General features: G+C 37.0%; 2 protein-coding genes across 4 annotated transcripts; one reads left to right on the plus strand and one right to left on the minus strand.

Annotated features, from left to right (window-relative positions):
• Window positions 1-3105: 3105 nt before the first annotated feature.
• LOC128228760 (lim and transglutaminase domain protein ltd-1-like) lies at window positions 3106-14529 on the minus strand. 3 transcript variants are annotated; one of them, XM_052940258.1, is made up of 14 exons: window positions 14396-14529; window positions 12074-12183; window positions 11467-11580; window positions 10852-10936; window positions 10254-10395; window positions 9308-9500; window positions 8301-9014; window positions 6965-7126; window positions 6804-6827; window positions 6235-6406; window positions 5823-5966; window positions 5462-5598; window positions 4411-4596; window positions 3106-4000 (listed from the first exon to the last, which is right to left on the minus strand). In XM_052940258.1, exons 2-14 carry the CDS (start codon window positions 12134-12136, stop codon window positions 3548-3550), a joined length of 2589 nt encoding a protein of 862 aa, XP_052796218.1. In that variant the 5' UTR covers window positions 12137-12183; window positions 14396-14529; the 3' UTR covers window positions 3106-3547. The 3 variants fall into 3 exon arrangements, with proteins under 3 accessions (XP_052796218.1, XP_052796217.1, XP_052796219.1); XM_052940257.1 differs by lacking the exon at window positions 14396-14529 and having other exon boundaries at window positions 12074-12395; XM_052940259.1 differs by lacking the exons at window positions 6804-6827; window positions 14396-14529 and having other exon boundaries at window positions 12074-12395.
• A 1256-nt stretch (window positions 14530-15785) lies between these two features.
• Window positions 15786-19154, plus strand: LOC128226194 (zinc transporter ZIP1-like). Its single transcript, XM_052936086.1, has one exon. It carries the CDS (start codon window positions 15909-15911, stop codon window positions 17010-17012), a length of 1104 nt encoding a protein of 367 aa, XP_052792046.1. The 5' UTR covers window positions 15786-15908; the 3' UTR covers window positions 17013-19154.
• The last annotated feature ends 3546 nt before the right edge of the window (window positions 19155-22700 follow it).

Here is a 22700-nt window from a genome sequence, read left to right on the forward strand (position 1 = left end):
CATTTACTGAACTAAGGGACGTAGCTCTATAAAAGTATTGCAAATTGTGTTTGGAACTAAGTGAAGTTACTCTGTAAAAACTGTGCAAACTGAAGTAACTCTGCGAATTGTTTTTGAAACTAAGGGAAGTAAACCTATAAAAATATTACAAATGACATTTTTTCAAACTAAGGGAAGTAACATTATGCAAATATCACTATTGGCATTTTTGGCACTAGAGGCGTAACTCTTTAAAAACTTACTAAATGACATGTTTGAAACTGAGGGAAGTAACCCTGTTAAAAGTTTGCAAATAGAATTGTTGGAACTAAGGGAAGTAACTCTTTGCAAATGACGTTTTTTTAAACAAATGGAAGTAACTTTAAATACTTTTGAGAATGGCAATATTTGAAACTAAGGAAGTAACTTATTACAAATGACGCTTTTTGAACTAAGGGAAGCAACTTTGCAAATGACGTATTTTTAACTAAGGGAAGTAACTGTAAATACTTTTGCAAACGGCGGTTTTTTGAAACTAAGGGAAGTAACTCTTTACAAATGATGTTTGTGAAACTAAGCGATGTTACTCTGTCAATACTACTGCAAATGACGTTTTTTGAAACAAAGGGAAGTAACTCTTTCCAAATGACGTTTGTGAAACTAAGGGATGTAACTCTTTCAATACTTTTGCAAATGGCGGTTTTCAAACTAAGGGAAGTAACTCTGCAAATAACGTTTGTGAAACTAAGGGATGTAACTCTGGCAATACTTTTGCAAATGGCGTTTTTTGAAACTAGGAGAAGTAACTTATTACAATTGGCATTTTTGGAACTAAGGGAAGCACCTTTGCAAATGACATATTTTGTAACTAAGGGAAGTAACTCTTTGCAAATGACGTTTGTGAAACTAAGGGAAATAACTCTTTGCCAATGGCGTTTTTTTAACTTAGGGAAGTTACTTCTTGCAAATGGCGTTGTTGGAACTAAGTGAAGTAACTCTTTGCAAATGGCGTTGTTGGAACTAAGGGAAGTAACTCTTTGCAAATGGCGTTGTTGGAACTATGGGAAGTCACTCTTAGCAAAAGGCGTTGTTGAAACTAAGGGAAATAATTCTGTTTATACTTTAGCAAATGGCGTTTTTTTAAACTAAGGGAAGTCACTCTTTGCAAATGGCGTTTTTTAATTAAGGGAAATAACTCTTTGGAAATGGCGTTGTTGGAACTTAGGGAAGTAACTCTTTGCAAACGGCGTATTTTTAATCTAAAGGAAGTAACTTTTATGCAAATGGCGTATTTTTAAACTAAGAAAAGTATTAATTTTTTGCAAATGGCGTTTTTGAAATTAAGGGAGGTAACTTTTTACAAACGACGATTTAGGAACTATGGGAAGTAACGCTGTAAATGGCATTTTTGAAACCAAGAGAAATTAGTCTGCATATGGCATATTTGGGACAAAGGAAACTAACAGACTTTTCAAGTAATGCACCAACATTAGAATGTCACATCAATGGAAGAATGTCACACCAACATTATAATGTCACATCAATGGAAGAATGACCAACATTATAATGTCACATCAATGGAAGAAAGTCACGTCAAAATAAGAATGTCACATCAATGGAATAATGTCACATCAACATTTGAATGTCACATCAACGAAAGAATGTCACATCAACATTAGAATAACACATCAATGAAAGAATGTCACAATGACATAAGAATGTCACATCAAAGGAAGAATGTCACACCAACATTAGAAGGTCACATCAATGGAAGACTGTCACATCTAAGGAAGAATGTCACACCAACATTAGAATGTCACATCAATGGAAGAATGTCACATCAATGGAAGAATGTCACATCAATGAAAGAATTTCAAATCAACATTAGAATGTCACATCAATCGAAGAATTTCACTTCAACATTAGAATGTCACATCAAGAAGAATGTCACATTAACATTAGAATTTCACATCAAGGCAATACAGTCATAACACAAGGTCCAAATAAGAGCATTAATTTGTGGAAAGTTTCATTTGCCATCATGTTCCTTTGGAAAGACATTCATTTATTTGATCAACAATATGTGAAATTTTTATGCCAACTAAGGCCATACCAATTTGTATTGTTTGGCATCCACCCATAATATGAAAACCTATTCCTGTGTTTCATGGATAGCCCCAAAGCTCGCACCAAGCCATTGAGGCAATGTTTTCTATTGAACTGTCTATAACATAACATTAAATAAATACATGCACAAAACAATTGCAATACAAAGAAGAATGATGACAATAATACTAACCTGTAAACACATTATGAGGTACTAAATGGACTCAACACTGGCAATTTTAACCCGCATCCAATGTTTTTGTTTTCATCGTAACTGCGTATCACTGGCACCGGATTTTCAAACTCAAACATTTTTTTTTTAAAAATCAAAAACAATCTTACAATTCCTCACTAAAAATTACAATACCGAATATATAAAAAAATATTGATTTTTTTTTTAAATATGCACTTTGTACTGTATATTATACTAACATACAGTACAAAGTGCATATTTACAAAAAAAAAATTGTACGATTGTTTTTGATTTTTTAAAAAAATGTTTGAGTTTGAAAATCCGGTGCCAGTTGTGCGTATATATGCGCTCACGCGCACGAGAACGCTACCGAACAGTGCAAAATACTTGTCACCGTGTAGGAAACTATAAAAATGCATGGAAATGGGTAGTGAGCGCAGATGAGGCAAAATCATACGCATGACATGAAGGGACAAACATACTAATACAAAAAATATTAAACAGTTCATCTACAGAGAACGTTCGATTAAACACAATTATGCTGTGACAGAATATGTGGATGGTAGTCAAAGTGAGACGCGTTCATGCTATACGTGATGTATTTTAAAGAGTATCAGACATTTAAACAAGTATCTGGTAAGCAATGAGGAAGGCATGTTACAGCTTGGATTTAGTTTGTCTTCTTTGCACAAAAAAGTCGAACTGTTAAACATTTCAAATCCCTTTCGAGTGGAAATAAATTGTTTATATATGAAATATGTCAGTAGCTTTCTTTGATAAGATACTGTAATAAACCACTTACCCATTTCACGTGTTCAATTTTGAATCATGAGAAAAGGGTCTGTATTTGTCTCTTACCATTTTATTAATGCCATATCCTTACTACATAAACAATATATTTTATATTTTTACTAAAGAAATAGCAGTGTTTAATACATAAATAATAATTGAAAATGCCACAGTTTATATGTTCTTTACATACCATTGTTTATCACAGTTCTAGCAGCAAAATCATATTTCATTTCCTTAACTTCTACTGCACATCCATGTTTTATTCCTAATATATACCGACTGGAACTAGTAAATTAAATGTAGTATTAAGTAGTTGATGTTATCTACATCTATGGTATGTCCACCAGTTCAGAGATTTTACCATCCCCAGCCACTACTTATCATTCGCAATCCGATCTTATTATGACTGTCTTCAGGTCCATTTCATTATTGACCGCGGGGTTTTCTTTGATAAACCTCAAAGTGTGATGATCAAACTTAATTCTGTGGCTTCCATCCTGCATATGCCACTGGCGTCACAGCCTCCCTTTCGGTGGGCTTAGACGGACTCGCAAAGAACTTCCTTAGCAACATCGCCCCGTGGCCGTTTTGTTTTTCCTCCGGGGCAAATGGATGGACAGGATTACCCTGCTCTTCGGACTTCCGTTGGCCATTACTTCTGGTTTTCTGCTGCGCGGATGAGTCCCGACGGTCGGAATTTTCGTTATGCATCTTTTCCGAAGAATCTTCGCGCGGGGTGCCCGAGTCCTCCTCTTGGAGTGGTGGCCCGCGGCCGACGAAAACGTTTGACGGCCTGGTGGTCGTTGCATCGGATGTGGCGGCGGTGTTCGTCTCTCGGTACGTCTCGCGTCCGGACAGATCCCGAGACAGCTGATTTCGTTCCCGCTCGTTCATATCACGTTGTTGAACGTCACGAATGAACTGCTTGTTCTGTAAAGAACAATAAAGCCGCGATACTGTAAAGCTACCTATTGAGTGCCTGTCTCTCACCCATACAGGTCTATGTCTGGTACTAAAATGCTACACAACACGTGCAGGTTAATTTCTATTCGGGAAATGCATAACTACTGTTGAAAATCTCGAACTCGCTCCTAGGATTCCTGTGGAAATGCCCCCCTGTACTATGGCTGACCATCCACTAGTGGATCAAGGAGGGCGCACCCGCCCCCTCCCCCTTAAATCACCCAAGTTTACTTTTTATTTCAAAATAGGAGAAAAGGGCAGTAAAATGCGCACAAAATGCACCATTTGTTAAAATTTTCAAGGGGGTAACCCCCCCCCCCCCTCGCCAACACTTTTCAGAAAAATGAGCACTCCTATCTCAATGAAATTGAACGTACCCATTTATAGAAAGCACTGACACCATTGGAGACCTCGCGTGTCTTCTCCATGCTGTACGGCTTGATGACGTCATCAGCCTGCTCAGCCACGTGAACATAGACGTCTTCGGGTCGGCGGGCGAGGATGCGGCGCTTGAGGCTGTCAGCGCCAGGCTGGTTCATCAAGTATTGGATCTGTTCCCACTCCTGGTATTGATATTGAATTGGGATCAGACAAAAACGTAAACTGATTAATAAATGTGCATGTACATGTACCCTTGTAATCATTTTACTGTGATATTGGGACCCACTGCAATAAAGCATCTTTGGGGAAAAGTGTCTAAAAATATGTCATACAGCGTTTTTAACAAATCCCCTCTAGTTTTCATCCAATTTATATCGGCGGAGATATCAGGTAAAGAGAAGATGCTTTTCCGCTTACAGAACAATGTGGTGTGTGTATGAAATGTCGATGGATGGTTGGGTATTGGCGACGTACCCTAACAACCAACCCTAACAATGACATTCTAAAAGAAGCAGTTGTTTTGTTTTAGCCTCTTGCTAGCAGTGTGTGTATACCACATGAAAAATTAAGTCATACATGCTACGTCGGAAGGCAACATTTTGCAAAAAAATGAAGACTTAAAACAAAAATAATTTTTCTTTTACTACACCATTATTAATAAAACAAAGCGCAGTCTACGCCGCTTGAAGTACCTCGCCTTCGTTTGATTACCGAAGTTTGATAAGGTGATTAGTTTAATCATACATTTCGATACACCTGTTTCCAAAATAATGTTTTGACAGTGCTCCGTCAGGTTTGTCGAAGTGTTTTAAGTGTTTTAAGAAACTAAACTCTCAATCAACTCTGGTAAAAGATCGAAGGCGGGGCTCCGTAAGTGGCGTTGACTGCGCATTGTTTCATTTAAAATGGTCCAGAAATGGTGAAGCAATCTTTGTTTAAACCTTCCGAAGAATGATTCGAAGCAATATACTGCTTTCCGACGTAGCATTTATGACGCAATTTATCACGTGGTATACACACACTGAACATGGTGATAACCATTAATACCTCTAAGTCATCCTTGCGTTCCCCTAGAAGCAGGTACGTGGCCATCATGACGTCATGGGCCACCCGCGGCGGACGCCGGTAGTTGTGGATCTCCGTCATCGTGTGGGGATCCATCCGCGCTATGGGGTGCATGTAACCTGTATAATATAACGGAGAAATTGAATTCTAGTTGAAAGACACTTTTAAGAGTTATTTTCTGTAGTATTGCAATATAATAATTGCCTAAGGATTAGGGCGTAGCCAACCTTACAGAACCACTCAAAAAGACGAACTCTTCATACTGTCTTTTATTTTGGCATTCCAGATACATATTATACCTGACATCAAAATATTTATCCAACGTTCACTATAAATCACATACCTTTCCGTCGTCCAAGGGACCCGTCCACCGCCTCCGCCCGCTTGATATCGTCCTGCAGGTCCGCCGTGTACGGGGATGCACGAGCACGCTCTAACCACTTCCGCAATACGTTCCCATTACGACCCTTGATGGCCGAGTTTAACTCTGCAGTAAAAAGGTAAATCGTGGTAGGTAACTGACAATGAATTGGCTACTTTTGATGCAAAGTAAACAAAAAATAAAGTTTTTATAATGCAACATTTTTATTATACAAAAAAGATAAATGACTGTCTAAATGCGCAAGAAAACGACCATAATACCAATAAAATACAAATGAGACAGATCCCTGGGAGCATTCGAAGAGCGAATTTGCAAAATAAAATATATGTGGCGACTTGTCGGCATTACATAGCCACAATCACACAGTCCCCACCTGTTTTGACCTCCCAGTACTGCTTAATCTTGACATCCGCACGTTTCCGCTCGCCCTTGTCCGGAACGTTATAAAGGTCGAGGGCGTCCAGGGCCGCCTGTAGTTCTTTCCGGCTTGTGTGCGTCTCCAGGTGCCGCTCCAGCCGAGCACGTAGCATCTTGTCCCGGTGTTTCTATTGATGTCCAAACATAAAATCCCAGACATAGTGTGGCTGGCAAATACGTTTAAAGCTTTTTAAAGACTCCGGATAGTAAGGTCTTAAGTAAACATATTTGGTGTTTGTGGATCATTTGTCAGAATCTACGTAAAAATAATGAACAGAAAATTTGAAAAATCCTCGACTTTCATTGGCCCACAGAAAAATGCAAACACCGAATAGCATCATTTTAAGAACTTACCCATAGTAGAATCTCACTCAAAGTTAGTTCAGAATTGCAAATTTTAAAGTAAACAATATGCATTTCACAGACATCGGGGTTATAGAAACACGTCAACAAAGCAAGACCATCAGTTAGAAACTGGGTATTGAAAACCCTTCACCAAAACATAAACTCGTGCATCGAACATACCCTTCTGTGTCCCCGTTCATAGTTCTTTTAAAAGAATGGAAAAAATATCATTTTTAACAATCATATGAAATTAATTGCAATATGCCAACACGAAATGGAAAAATATTTGTATATGTTTTAATCAGTTTAGTGCCTAAAATGAAATGCTCGGGTGCGCATACCTCTGGTAACCTTGGTTTCTCTCTCTGGCGAAGCAGATAGACACAAGCCAGGTGGTAATCTTTAGTTCCGGCCTCTCGAGCGAACACCTTAAGCGCGTAGTGGCCGTCTTCCGGTATCTGGACGCTCAGGCGCAGTTCGTCTTCCGTAATCTCGCTCTCGACCTGGAGAAATATATACCGTAAACTAAGCATACTCAATGTGTGAACACGTGTCAGGGTGTGCCTGAATTTTACAGTGGGGACGGGACTCATTGACGGAGACTCGTTTATTCAGAAAAAAAATCATGTACACGTTCCGCAGCTTTTCTTCTTCGGACTTAGTACTCTTCGTGCAGCTGTATGTAGCGGGAACACGTTATGAACGCGCATAGTTCTTTATCGATGCCATGGGGTGCAGCCATTTAAGTAGGTTTCACCACATCAGTATCTTTAGTCTATGACTTGGTGCATTTATTCGTAATGTGATACATGTATATAATCACTCAACAGAAAACAATGATGGTTTATAATGGAAAGCATCGCAAACATCGGCTGAGAGCATCATGTCAATAATAGACGGCTGCAAGTCTGGCAGGTTTGTTAGCAGGCTGAACTCCATCTTGGTTGGACTACAGACACCACTTCTATATTTTCTTATTCATCGCCGGGAACGCAAAAGCGTTCCTACATTTCGTCTTTGTTGTCAGAGTTGCACTGTGCACGTTCTGTAGCTTGCTTTCGAGAGCAGCTTTGTACAACTAATACAGCTGTATATGGCAATATTATTTTCAATATTATGAGATGCAGCCATCTCGGTAGGTTCGACCAGAACTGCATCTTTCGTTTCAGGTTCTTTGACTTCGTTTCTGATCGAACCTTCAACCGCTATCGCACCATTCTCAGCAGAAAGCACGGGTGGTTCATAACGGATAGCATTGCAAACATTGACGGAGTTATCTGGACTGGTTATTGGTAGTTGAAAGTGACAGGCTGAAATCCATCTCGGGTCTTTCGCAAATGGTGAAGTCTGCATTCAAATTGCATCACTTCTATCACTTGCATCACTTGGTGTATGACATTGAATATCCGATACACGGATATAAGTCGTAAGAATATCGGGTACATGAAAATCCAGATGAGGTCGCTCATTTCTGCCAATGTCGCCTCGCACAGACTGTCCGTGTACATGTTAGTCTCAGTAAATCACGCCCCAGTTAGAGATATGTATCTTCATTTTCGCTGAATGTAATAAAATTATCTACTTTTTTATTGATAAACTAGTACATATGTAGAGTTTTGGAAACATTACGGAAACAATCTTTATTTTGTTATTTTCTACATTAATAAATTTCAATACCTGTTCCACAAGTTGGTATATAGGCAAATAACTGTGGGTGAGTTCCGGAACAACGTCAAGATCACGTGTTAGGCGGAAGTGGATGTCACGTGTCTCCCCCGGCTTCATGTAGATGCAACCCTCAAAATGTGTGAGGGGGACCAAACCTAGTTTCCGGCACGTGGGGCCCGGGCCCCAGCCGATTGGTGGCACTTCCGGTAAAGGTTCTGGAAGTGTTTCCTCAGTGAATTTCCGGTCGGACTGAATTCTGAACTGGCATAACATGTCTTTTATTTTAGCACCGTTTTTATTTGCATCGACATTATAAATGTCAAATAAGTATCTTCCGGGTACAGGAAAAACTAATTCACATATAAACATCGACGGCTTCCGATTGACAAACACAAACTTTTCAAGCGTTTTCGGCGCTTCAGATTTTTTATCCATGTCTTTTAACGGCTGCTGATAAGTCAACAAGCATTTAATTTGGATATTATCCATCTGTTTTCGAGGAAACGCGATCTCGAAATCCATTTTTCCGTTGTGAGTGGTAACTGAGCCGGCCTTGAGCCCCAAGATGGACGCGTCCATTTGAAAGAAAGCGGGAGTAAAGTAGGGAAGCTTGATAAACTCTTCCTTAGAGTACGCCTGGTTTAGGAGCTGCCAGCGGAAGTTCTCTGGATGGCAGATGGTCGCGAACTCGTCCGGGTCCGTAAAGAAAAAGAAGTCAGCATTCTGTAAATAGAAGCATATGTCTTCATTTGAGCTAATATCAGATTAAAAAATGTATTTACATCGTTATTAAACTTAGAATCAATTTGTTACTTAATAGCCTTTCTTCCACCTTAAGTACATGTAATAAGGGCACGCTGTACTCGCCCTAAAGAATTTAGAGTCAGTCTGTTCTAGCATACACATATTACAACAGAAAGATTTGTCGTTTTAATAGAATCCTTGTACTTCAACTATAAAACACTTTTCCTTTCCATGCTCTGAGCATGTAATGCCTCAGCATTGTTGGCACATACCGCCTGGCCGTTCTGCACGTTCTGGTTGTCGTCCGTAGCGCCCGCCATCGCCCATTGCACGTGCACAAGCCGCCACTCCTCATCCGCGAACACCGCACACCAACACGTGGTCATCTGCCGCTCCGGCTTCCCGATATAGTAGTCCTTTCCCTTCCCTAGACCATGGAGGATCTTGCACGGAATACCCGACCGCCTGAAAGATATATATATATTTAGTCCACTAAGGAATCGTTGTTAAACTGTCGCAACATCCGGCGTTAAGTCAAAGTGTTTGCGGCTAACATTTGTAAGTTGGTTCCCCGCTTGCAGAGTACGCACTTCGATCCAACAAGGATACAAAACAAAAGAGTTTGCTACTGTCGCCTCCAAGGAAAGTTGATTTGGAAAACAAACTGATTAATTGTGGCAACGAGACTTTTTTACATTGACACAGCAACTCAAAATTATCAATATTGTGTAAGAGATATGGGGCCGATTGTTTAAAACTTCTTTAAAGTCAACAGTGTTGATTACGTCATACGGTTGTTAACCTTCAAATTGTTTCCGTCCTGGAAGTGTTTAGATACATTTGTGATCTGCTGTATTTCTTACAAAATTTGAGACAAGTGTTTCAGCTGAACTTGTTAATATCTAAATATGTGAGCTCATCATCGAATAGTTCACGTCTAAAAGTTAACAACGATATCGTTAACCAAGTTGTTAACTTCAGCATAGTACCGAACAAATGTCGTACCTTTGTGGCAATATTCTTGAATAGCGGTAGGTGTAAATTAGATATTTGTTGGCATTTTCAGCCTTAAAATCGTCATAGAATTGCCTCGTGTGGTTAAAAGTGGAAGCAATCGGACCACCATTATCCAACGTCATTGACACATCTTCTATCTCGAGGCTTGTCGGAAATGTCCGAGTTGTTACGATTGAGGGGGAAGCAGAAACACTATTATACCTGCAGAGAATGGTGAAGAATGTCGTGAAGTCCCCTTCTCCAGCCTTGATGAGCTTCATGTACCCTCGGGGCGTGTCCCCATCCTTTTCTAGGTCCAGGGCGTCGTCATGGTAGTCTTGACAACGCATCCACAGGAAAATCGCTGAGGAAATATGCACATCTGTATACATGTATGGTGCATGTGCAAGATATATTAGTGTTTTCAAATCAGCTGACTTTAACTGCATCATCATTAATCTTCAGAGTCAATCGGAACACCTCGGCCAGTATAAAACAGGAATTGAAACATCTTCTATCACGAACCTTGCCGGAGATGTCCGAGTTGTTACGATTGCGTCCAGAGTATTTTAGAAGATAGGAAAATCCTTAAAAAGGCGACTCATTCGTCAACTGCGGAGCAAGCGATAAAATACCACCAAAATCAGAAAATGTAAGAAAGAACTCGTACTAGGTAAGTTCGATATGACAGTTCTCTGGCAGTGTGTCCTCTAACAAATACCTTAAACGTTAGATTAGACTGACCGCACGGAACGGCCGGCATTCAGAGTAAACGACAAAAAAACCGCAAAAAATAAAGACAAATTATGAAAAAGTGTACCTGTGACATGGTGGGCCTCCTTGGTCGCGCCCTCTGACAGGTACTTGAGGAGGGACTCGTATGTCTGATCCATCTGCTTCGGCATCTGAAATCAGACGACATATCTTGTTTTACCCTCCAAGAATGAAAAGAGCATGCTACTCAACCGAGTCAGTTAATTAGTTTGAAACAGTGCTTAATATATGTATGGCCAGTCCTGAGGATCCCGTTCAAGTTTAAATTCAGGTCAGTCGGGTCAGTGCATCGCCTTATCTTTAATAAAACAAAAAAAAATGCGTAACCTTTACTTCTCTTCAGTGTTTCCAAGGTTCAAAGTTCTTACGTGTTTGCTTTTCAAAGGATTGAAATGGTTGTCCATTTAGCGCAACAAGGCGAACCGGGCTCGATTCCCAGCCTGGGCGCCAGGCATGTGAGTTTAATAAGTGGTCACCAAGCCGGACAAGTGGGGTTTTCCGGGTTATCCGGTTCCCCGTAGCACAAGACACCACTCTCGCGCAACATCGTGCTATTGAGAATGACTTAGTTTAAGTTATCATAACTTTCTTAACAATCGTTGTAAAATGAATAATGTTTAAACTAGAGGAATGAAACTTGAGTATGTTTTTAAATGCTCACAGTGTCGATCCGTGTCTGTATTCGGCTGTTGACATCTTTGTCTATAACCTCGTCCCGACAGGAGTCCGGAATGTAGGGCGGTGGGTAATCGGGATTATCGTCGGCTATATTTTTCTTAATGTGAAAAAAGGATGAATTCAAAATTGTAATCAGAAAGCTTAGATTTACGGTATATTTTATATACTACAGAATAACATATATACTATATACAATGTAATTCAAAATACTTGCAGTGGCGTAGCTGCATAAAGGCATTGTAGGCCTTTGCCTACAACTTTTTTAAAAAATGACAAAATTTAGGTAACCCAGAAATGCAATAAAAACTAAAAGCTACTCAAACACTTTAAACAACTCAAAGGTTTATATTATTTTAACCAAAGCAAGGTCGGTGTTTATTTAAACAACATGCATGGTGTATTGCTTGATTTTATTGTAATCATTGCAAGTATAATTGAGTGTGTATGTGTAATGTTTTATATATAAGAACAAGTGTCGTCGTTTTGTTTACATCAGCTTTTTTTAAAAACTCTTTAATAAATTTAACAATTAAATATGATCGTTACCAAGAAAACCATAATTAACGTATAAAATGTCTGTTTTGACTTACGTAGTCGACGTCCTCTGTTTTCCGTTTGGCTTCTCCGTCCGCTGATGAGCCCACACACCCCATTGTCACGTGCAGAGCGCGCGAGAAATTCAACACTTCGCACTTCTTCCCTGATACATAAAGTCAGTCCGTAAGGCGCTTCCAGAAATCTTTCACATACGAACGTAAAATGTCGAAAGGTTATTATAAGAACCTGTTATTACAATAAACAATTGAGTCTGGTTATAGTTCTGTTCTTTGACTCGGCACCGGACTATTTATTCCATCTTCTTCAAAGAAGTCCAGATATGATTTAGATTAATGAAGATGCAAACTTCACTGAATAACGTAAACACAACACGTTCATCCTTGGTGATCGATATGATTGATTGAATTCGGTGTGCCTTAAAGGGACACAATACAAGCTGATGCAAAAAAGTGTTTTAATGAATTATCATGTTTAACTCGCTTCGTGTAATGATCAACACAAAACAGAATACGATTTATGTACTGATTAAAAAACTATTAGCGATATTTTGGAGCTTTTATACGAGGAATTTTGAGGATACGTAGCTATTAATTAATATTATTTTTATAAAGGCTTTTATCCTTTTATCTGTTTGCAAATCATAGCTTTTTTTGTTTTGATCATTAGTCATCTGCCAAATGTGTTAGACATGATCATGCCTTTAAACTAAACAAAAACTTTTTGGCAACAACCTACACGTGTACTGTGCGCCTTTAAGAGAAACAATTCTGACAACTCTCATACGTTTTTATGGTCAACTCGTAGTCAATTCCAGTGAACAGTTTATGTCATGAAATATTTGCATGTTTGCATTATCCTATATGGTGCGCCTTTAAAGGGCTATTCAGACTTTTTTGATTCAGTCAAGCCATTTGCAGCAGTACAGTGAATGGCGGTCCATGGTTAAGGACGAAAAAGAATTGTATTGATCTCTTTGCAAATATTTATAGCTTCTTCTGGATAGAAAAAGGTACAAAAAATGTCATCGGTTTCTCCTTTTTTGTTGACAATTGAAGTAAGAATATGATGAACATATACAAATTAACATGAATTTTCTATCGACATAACATTGAACAGAGCTGAGATTCAACACTAGAAAGGTTCTACGGCGATTATTTAATGTGACACTTTTATTTAAAATCTATACATACACATGTATAACAAACATAAATTTTGACTGATAAACCTTTAACTACTTTATACACATTTTGAATGATAAACCTTTAACTTCTTACTGAATAATGAATTTATGGAAAATATTAATTACTGATAACAAGATTGTAACCGTGTAGCTAATAGCTGAAAACCAGAAAATATTAAATGATTGGTAGGTGCTAAAAGATTTACTGTGATCTACTATCGTCTCATACGGTAGAAATATCGTGTTTTCTGCACCTTTCTTTCGAATTAATCTCTATGCCCTTAAGCTTATAGGAACCATTGTTTTCGACTATTATTCATCCTTTTCAGTATATTAACATAATTTAATTAATTGTGGAAAATCTTATTTGAGAGTAAGAGTGCATCTGTAAACAAAATCCAGGATAAAAATTATTGTAATGTTGGCCTTTAAACGCTATATCATACACAAAATCTCTCAGTGTATCTCTCACAAATATGTGAGTTAATCATTTTACCGAGTCAAATGAAGCATAACCGAACTAAACCGTCTGAAAAGTCAATGTTATTCAAAATGATTATAAATGGTTCCGATCAGTGTTATTAATCGATGAGATAAGACGGAAATTGATACGTGATGTTAAATGTATCATAATCGTTAAGTAAAATGCATGGCTTCTCCGTTACATATCAACATACATGATGCGTTCAATTTACATTTATGATAATCAATGAACCGTGGAGGGACTGTGTCTCTGATCAAGGGGAATCCCCTTTCAGTGTTGTCCGGTCAACTTGTAACATGTTCCGGAAACAAAACGCCCATTTTTCATTTTCCTTAGTAAAATTGTCCCAATTGCCTCAAAATTTGACATATGTTTTTATCCTATATGTAAACACTGAAGGAGAATCCTTTTGGTTCATGATCGAGAAGTTTCCTCCACAGATGAAGCTGATGTAATAAATTTAATTGAAATAAAAAATGAAACAAAACACAAAACTGAAAAATAAACGAAAAGCTAATAAATTTTAATTTGAAGGTGTGTTGTTCGACCTAACAAATTTTTTGCTAAATATCGTTTATACATAAGAGCAAATGTCATTGTTGTTATTCATGGCAACCACAATTCCAAAAATGAAAATCATAAAAAATGATTAATTTAAAAGTGGGAAATAGTTTATCTTTAAATACTTACAAATCGAAAGTCACGGTAAGAAGAAACAACCCTTTAAGTCCAAATAATCCGAGGATTTTTAATTAATTAAAAGTGAAAGACAAACATAATAATACTTCATTGTTTATACATGTACGGTAAGTGTAAAGGTGTCGCGTTACTTTTGAAACAATATACGCGCGCTTTGTTATATAGACATTGAAGCATGATCAATATTGAAAATGAAAAACATGAACATAATGAAAATCAGAATAAATAAAATCAGCTCTGGTAACAAAATGTAACTATTCACAATAATTAAAGTTTTTTTAGCAACTCTCCTGTCGGAACATTATCATGCATGGCTTTTTCAGTTTATTTTAAAGCTGTACTCTCAGGGATAGACCTTTTTTATTTGTTATCTTCGAATGAGCCATTTTTGCGTAAATGTCTTCAAACCAATTATATTAGACTGCTGACAAATGATCAGATCTGCTGTTTTTCATATTTAAGTTCCAAAATTGATGTTAAAGCTGCACTCTCACAGATTGAACGTGTTGACAACTTTTTTAATTTTTGTCTTGAAAAGAGCCAATTTTTGCATAAATCAATGGAAAACAGTTATATAAGACTGCTGACAAGAAATTAGATCGCAAATCAAAGTTTGACATTTAAGTTATTTTTTTTATATTTTATGCATTTTTTCTTAAACCGTTAGTAACGGTTTAAGCCATAAAACATTTTTTTTTAAAACGGAAATATAAAAATATACGATTTGGTTTTTTGTCGGCAATCTTATATCATCGGTAAGCAGATATCTACACAAAAATTGCCCTTTCCAAGACAAAAAATAAATAAGTTGTAAACATGATAAATCTGCGAGAGTGCAGCTTTAAAACACCAATCTTGGAAAATATGGCTAGAAGCGTTACTAACGCTTAAAGAAAACTGAAATTTTCGGCAGTTTTCCAAACAATTAAGATATGTTTTATTTCGAGTTATCTTAAAAATGATTGCATTGGTACCAAACTCAGCTGATTTTGAAACAAAAACTAAAAAAGGGTCAAAATTGTTAATCTATGAGAGACACAACTTTACGTTGTCCATCAAATGATTATGAAATATTGTCAGTCCTTCATTCACTAAGGGTGTACAGTAGCGTACGTCATTAGCATCTATATAGACGAGTTAAGAATTTCAAAATCAATCCTCTACAACATTAAAACGTGTTTTTTCAATGAAGGTGTTACACCGAAACATTTAAGGTTATAAACTTTACGTGTTTGTGTGTTGTTGTTTTTTATTCATATTCGAGGATATGAGTTATACACGCGCGCGAACAAGCTATCACCGAAATCATGTTTGTGCTGCCTGACCATTTTACAATTTTCATAACCAGAAAATTACTGTTGCAGTCATGTGATCCTTTAGGAAACAAAATGGCGGATGACAAATAATGACAAATAATCTTGTGACATTTAATTATAAGCAAGAAAGACGTTTGTGATTTTATGAAAAATTCATCCTATATCCAATAATCCTAATACAATGCACGATGAATGTGATTATTGTCAAAGTGTTAGTTCTAGTCGGTTTGCTTGTGCTGACATTTGTGTTTGGAATTATTCCAGTGATTCTCAAAAATGTTTTTAAGAAACGTGCCGACACTGAAAGTCACAAGTCTCGCTACAGAACTATACTGAGCTTCCTCAGCTGCTATGCTGCAGGTGTATTCCTGGCCACAGGAGTTCTTGACCTACTTCCAGATGTCCGTGTAAGCATCGGCACTACATTCGATGACATTAGCTTGTTTACTTCATTTCCGGTGGCCGAGTTTGTGATGATGTTTGGTTTCTTTGTAATATTAATTATAGAACAAATAGTTCTATGTGTAAAAGAAGGTCAGACGCAATCAAATCAAGAAACTGAACGGAAACCTCTCCTGACTGATGATGAACCGGAAAGCTCTGTAAGAGATTATTACCGGTCAACTTCAAATGCCAGTGAACACTCAATAGGAGGCATAAGTGATGAACCATTTAGTCATAGTTTTCCTGGGACACCATCCAGAAGACATTGTTCCAACTGTGAAGAAAGGATTTCTGTTGCGAGTGATCACCACATTTCAAGACATGAAGATCCCGGGGATGATATCCTCCCAGAACATGAACACTCATCACTCCGGGCTCTTTTGTTGATATTGGCCCTCTCCTTCCACTCAGTATTTGAAGGGCTTGCTGTTGGACTTCAGAAGAAAACTGAAGATGTCATAGGAATATTTGGTGCCTTAGTTATTCACAAGTCAATCCTCAGTTTCTGCTTAGGAATGAACTTAATAGAGAGCAGATTGTCACAAGCTGGAATCATCCGATCAATTGTATTCTTCTCAATAACTGCACCAATTGGAATCGGTATTGGAATTGGCATTATGGATTTATGGGACTCAAATAACTCATTGCTTGTTCAAGGAATACTTAGTGGGATTGCTTGCGGAACTTTTCTGTACGTGACATTCTTCGAAGTCCTCCCATCAGAGTTCAATTGCCCTGACCACAGACTCCTGAAAGTCCTGTTTTTAATTTTGGGTTTCGCTACAGTAACTTGTGTTTTGTTTCTAGATAAAGACAATGGTCCTACCTGCTATGTTAAGCCACAATGATTAGATCTGTTGGTTCTATTGTGATTTTAATTGAAGTTCTTAATGTTAAAAATATTTTATTGTAATATTGACATATTTTACTGCTGTAAGGTTCTTTTTTCATTTACAGCTTTGTATGAAAGATCTGTTAAACATATTCATATAGAAAGAACAAATGAGTTATACATAATACTGTAATGCATTAAATTTAATTTGTTTCTTGTATGCATACATGTACATCATAACATGTATATCAAGTGTAAACCTATATTGTGCCCCTTTAATGCATAGCAAGTTCTAAAAACTATATTCACATGATGTTGTTATTGATTGACTAAAGAAGTGGAATAAGTTTATAACCAATATATGTCAACTTTAATAACTGATACATTTAATATTTTTCACACACAAATAAGTCACAATATGCCCATTATATTGATGATTATGCTTCCTTGAATGAATATTGTCATTTTAATGATTTGTCAAGACTTTCATACTTCGCTAGTTGCTATTTTTTTTCCTTTTCTTTGCTGAAATGTGAAACTTGGTGTCATAACATACTCATTTATCTAAAACAAGATTATGGAAACATCTGTTCGAATTATAAACACTTTAAAACAAATGTTTATATAAAGATAAGCTTTAAATATGTGCTTCCCTAAAATTGCACTGCCCATCCCTGAATATGATCCATTAAAAGATCACACTTAGATTTTAATGATAATGGAATGCTGCATACATGTATAGATAGACTATCTGAGTGGGGGCTGTAACTTTTACATGCATGGAGGGATTTTAAAGTAAATTAGCAAATGTGTTAAGTTTGACAGACAATGTGTCTTGTGCAGGACACAAAACCCTTCTTCAAAGTTCAAGATCACACTTAAAATTTGATCATTATTCATTGCTGCATTTTACGCATAAATAGGGTTTAGATGGTCGAGTTCTGGTTGTAACTCTGTCATGAATGAACAAATTATAAATTACTTGGCAGATGTGTTGGATACAGAAATACATGTCACTGTCACCTTTTAGACCCACATCTCTTTTTGAAAGGTCAAGGTCACACTTACGGGCTCATTATTATGGAATTCTGCATATATACAGATAGAATATAGTTGATTGTATTTGGGCTATAACTTTGTTATGTGGCATGCCTGGATGGATTTTGAAATAAAATGGCTTATGTTCAGTACTTTAAGGCAATGTGTCATTTATAAGACAACCCTTCTTCAAAGTTAGAGAATCACTAGAGTTGGATCATTATTGAATGTTGCTTATCTACACATAGAGTGTAGATGGTCGTGTCCAAGCTGTAGCTTTGTCATGCCGGGAGGGATTTTTAATATTTCTTGGCACATGTTTGGTACATAAAGGCAATGTATTGTGCAACCTGCATCGCCTCCCAAAAAGTCAACCTTACACTTTTAGGGTAATTATTATAGATTGATGCATACATGTATACAGGGTCATAGAGAAATGGCACTTGTTTCTGGGTCTGTAATTTTGTCATGCATAGAATATGCCCCTTATGTCCATGAAGGTGTTCATATTAAAATCATGCTGTATGTCTAACTGTCCTTCTACTCTATTAAACGTTATTTTACCATGCTTGGAAGGATTTTACAATAACTTAGCACATGTATTCTGTACATAGTAGACATGACATGTGCAGGACCCATCTTGAAGATCATATACCATTACATTGTATGTGTAATGTGAAAGACCCATGTCCCTTCCTCCTACTTCATCACTCTCACATACTTGAGGTTAACCATCATGGGGGCTGGCATATGCTTATATTATGTTAGCTCTCCCAGAATGGAGGTACATGTATATCAGAATTTGCATAATCTATTAAACAAAATGACACTTCGGGGACATTCGTCTTTACTGTGACAGCTGTTGTTAGTTGAATTTTTATCTATTTTTTAATGTAGGTAAAATTATGTTGGTAGAATGCTTTTATGGAGAATTTAATCTGTACTTGGGAAGTTATATGGATGAGCAATTGTTTGAAAATATATTAAATCATATTTTACATATATAACTCTTGCATGTATTAATACTATTATGAAGTTTTGTTGGTACAATATATGTTCTATTTCATTAAATGTTTAAATAGTTTAAAGTTTAAAGAAAGTAATAAAAGTACGTACTTGATTTTTATAGTTTTTTAGCACAACTATTCGAAGAATAAGGAGGCTATACCACACGCCCCAGCATCTGTGTCCGGGTCAAGTTGCATTTTCACTTAAAACTCCAATACCCTTCAGTCAGTTCACTTAGTACTTCACATAATTGTTCAGGACGATCAAACAGAGGTTAAATAACTCCATATCAAAGATATAAATAATTGCCCCTGACTAGACTTAGGAATTAAAAAATCTAGGGCATAATTTAAATCAGGTAAAATTTTGAGGGCAAGTACACACAACTTCTATACCTTTCATTCAATTGACTAATTACTGAACAATATTAACCCTAAATATAAATTATGGCCCTTGATTGACTTTTTTTTGCTTGGACAGGCAAATTTTTTTTACCAGGTTTTCATTAAATGAAAAAAAGAAATAAACAAGAGGCCCAAATGGGCCTATGCTCTACTGGCTGGGTTTGTGTGGTTAACATCACTGTTTTCGAAAGGAACCAAGCTCTAATGGATATGTAAATACTGTACAAGTTTCATCGAGATACAATCAAAACTGAAGGCTGTATCGTGTTAACAAGGAATTGTTTACAGACGCACAGACACACATACTACATACACATTACCATCGCATAAGCTATTCTGGCCTTTGGCCAGTAGAGATAAAAACAGTTGAAATGGATTCACACAACGAAGGCTGACAGAAGTTCTTCTGTTAACCATTGAAAACCTGGTTTCATCGCATTGCAGCGTGTCGTGTTTACTATTTATATCGACTTTCATTTTTAGCTCACCTGAGATATTGTGATCGCCCTGTGTCCGTCGTCAACAATTTGACTCTAGAGGTCACAATTTTGGCACAATCTTAATGAAACTTGGTCGGAATGTTACCCTTAATAAAATCTTGGACGAGTTTGATATTGGGTCATCTTGGGTTAAAAACTTCGAAAAGAACCAACCGCTTATGGATATCTGAATACTGTACAAGTTTCATCGAGATACTATCAAAGCTGAAGACTGTATCATGTTCGCAAGCATTTTTTACACAATAGCATTTTTTTATACTATCAAGTATTGATGAAACGATTATCGAGTACAATCGATAAATCCTCGCTGACAATGCTTTGTTGGCGACAATCGATAACGGTTGTCCAAAATCAATGTCGCTAATGTTACTTCCGGTTACTGCGTATTTTTTTGTTGTACGGTAAAAGTAGAGTAAATGTCATTTTCTCTTTCTGGTAAATTCTTGTCGAGTTCATTTCAACAAGGGAGGTCACTCTCTTACACAAACAATTTTGCTTAAAAACTCTCGCACAATTACAATTTTTTTTTAACTGTTTATATATTTCATAAATCCTCAATAATCTGTCTCTATGATGTAGTGGGTCCGGTCTTATATGCAAATACCAGAGATCCCGGTTCGATGCATTCTGTTTTTGAAACCTTTTTGGTATTGTTTGTTATTAACAAATATACATTGTGAAAGTTTTATAAAATTAAAATATTTTAATGAAATCTTCAATATATAATTACAGGTTATTGAATGTTAAGCTGGTTAACAAATATTTAGTATGCTTTTACATGGATAAAATGCTAAGATAACTTATTTGATGCGGTGTGCATCATTTTGCAATTGATGTGCCAGTATTAAGTAGGTGTTTTGTAGTTATGTTTTCTTCATAAAATTATTAAAGACAGAAAAGTGTTATGAATATTGACTTACTGTTGCAAAAAGCATGGCTATAGCATCACACGTACTGACTCCAGGTTAAACCATTTAAATTATCATGATAATACTACGTATAAACAATGTATTCCTAAATGGTATTATGAACTTTCGATTATTGTCCGACATTAAATCAAAATACTTGGTCCGATTCGATTCGATTATCGATAGAAAATGGAGTCCGATTTTCAAACACTACTATCAAGGCCCATAATCTAATCATTTCAAGGCCCATAATCTAGGCATGCATGGGCAGATCTAGCTGGTTTTTGAAAGGAACCGAGCTCTAATGGATATCCAGATACTGTACAAGTTACATTGAGATACAATCAAAACTGAAGACTGTATGTTTTAACAAGCAATTGTTTACACAATAGCATTTTTTTTATACTATCAAGGCCCATAATCTAGGCATGCATGGGCGGATCTGGCTGGTTTTCGAAAGGAACCAAGCTCTTATAGATATCTAGAAGGCTGTATCGTGTTAACAAGGAATTGTTAACAGAGGCACAGACGCACATACTACGTACACATTACCATCGCATAAGCTCTTCTGGCCATTGGCCAGTAGAGCTAAAAACAGTTGAAATGGAATCACACAACGAAGGCTGACAGAAGTTCTTCTGTTAACCATTGAAAACCTGGTTTCATCGCATCGCAGCGTGTCGTGTTTACTATTTATATCGACTTTCATTTTTATTGCTTTTGACAAGCACATATTAAATCGTTATTGTATTCACTTCCAAGACAAAGCGGCATTTAGTCGAGCGCACTGTCTATGACAGCGCTTGTATTAAGTGAATTCAGTCTATAGAGGCCCATTGTGCCCTCAATCACTACACATCACAAACAATGGATTTGCACTGACCAAGTTTCTGTAAGCTAGCAGCAGAAATCCAGTGAAGAAGATTAACTCAAAGAGGCTACACCTGTTACAGTTGTATGTTGTTGCCACTTATACCTGACCTAGCCCTTATACCTTGTAACCGAACAGTAATGTCACAAAGTTTCATTGTCATTGAAACAATTATTGAACTTATTATCTGTGCATCTTTATCAAATCTGAAAGGGAAACAGGTTTGTTTAGTTCACTTTAGTACAGTGAAGGTCACAACTCTGTGACCCATTATTGTCAGAGAGTCTTTCTGTGTCGTGTGTTCGACCAAATACTAGGTTTAAACTTCCAATGATTTCTTACTACGGTGACATTGACAATTTCACTGTCCAGTTACTCCAACAATTATGAATATGGTAATGGTATTTGAGCTATGCAAGGTGCTGGTTAGAGCCATCATGTCTCCACTCTTACGCAATACATGTAGACGGGAAAGTATGACGTTATCCTTTGCCTTCAAATCTTCTACCCTTTGCTCCTATGCCTTCATACTTTTGTGTCTTTCCGTCGTTCCTTTGCATATCCGCCTAAGACGAAACATGATGGCCCCAACAGAACACTGTTGTAATGAGCTTGTTGTCGTATACATGTTTGTCTCTCGTTTAGTGTGTTAGGCCTCCAGCTAGATCTTGGTAAAATTTTAATTGAGGTTATTGGGCTTGTTCCTGTGTTTTACTGCTTTATTTTTTACAGACATCTCAATGTTGATTTACAAGGTATGACTAAAGTACTTTTAATACATGTATCTGTATAAATTAAAAAAAGAAGCTTTACATAATTATCTGAGTGATTTGGGAATTTAGCTCACCATCAAACTTGACTAACAAACAGTGATACCAGTACCTACAAAATGTACATGTACATCAATGATGTATTTTCTATGATTGGATGATAAAGAATGTTTGAAAGAAAAAGTCAATGGACTTTCATGGCACT

This window comes from Mya arenaria, chromosome 3 (assembly GCF_026914265.1).
Source record: "Mya arenaria isolate MELC-2E11 chromosome 3, ASM2691426v1".
NCBI classification, from domain to species: Eukaryota; Metazoa; Mollusca; class Bivalvia; order Myida; family Myidae; genus Mya; species Mya arenaria.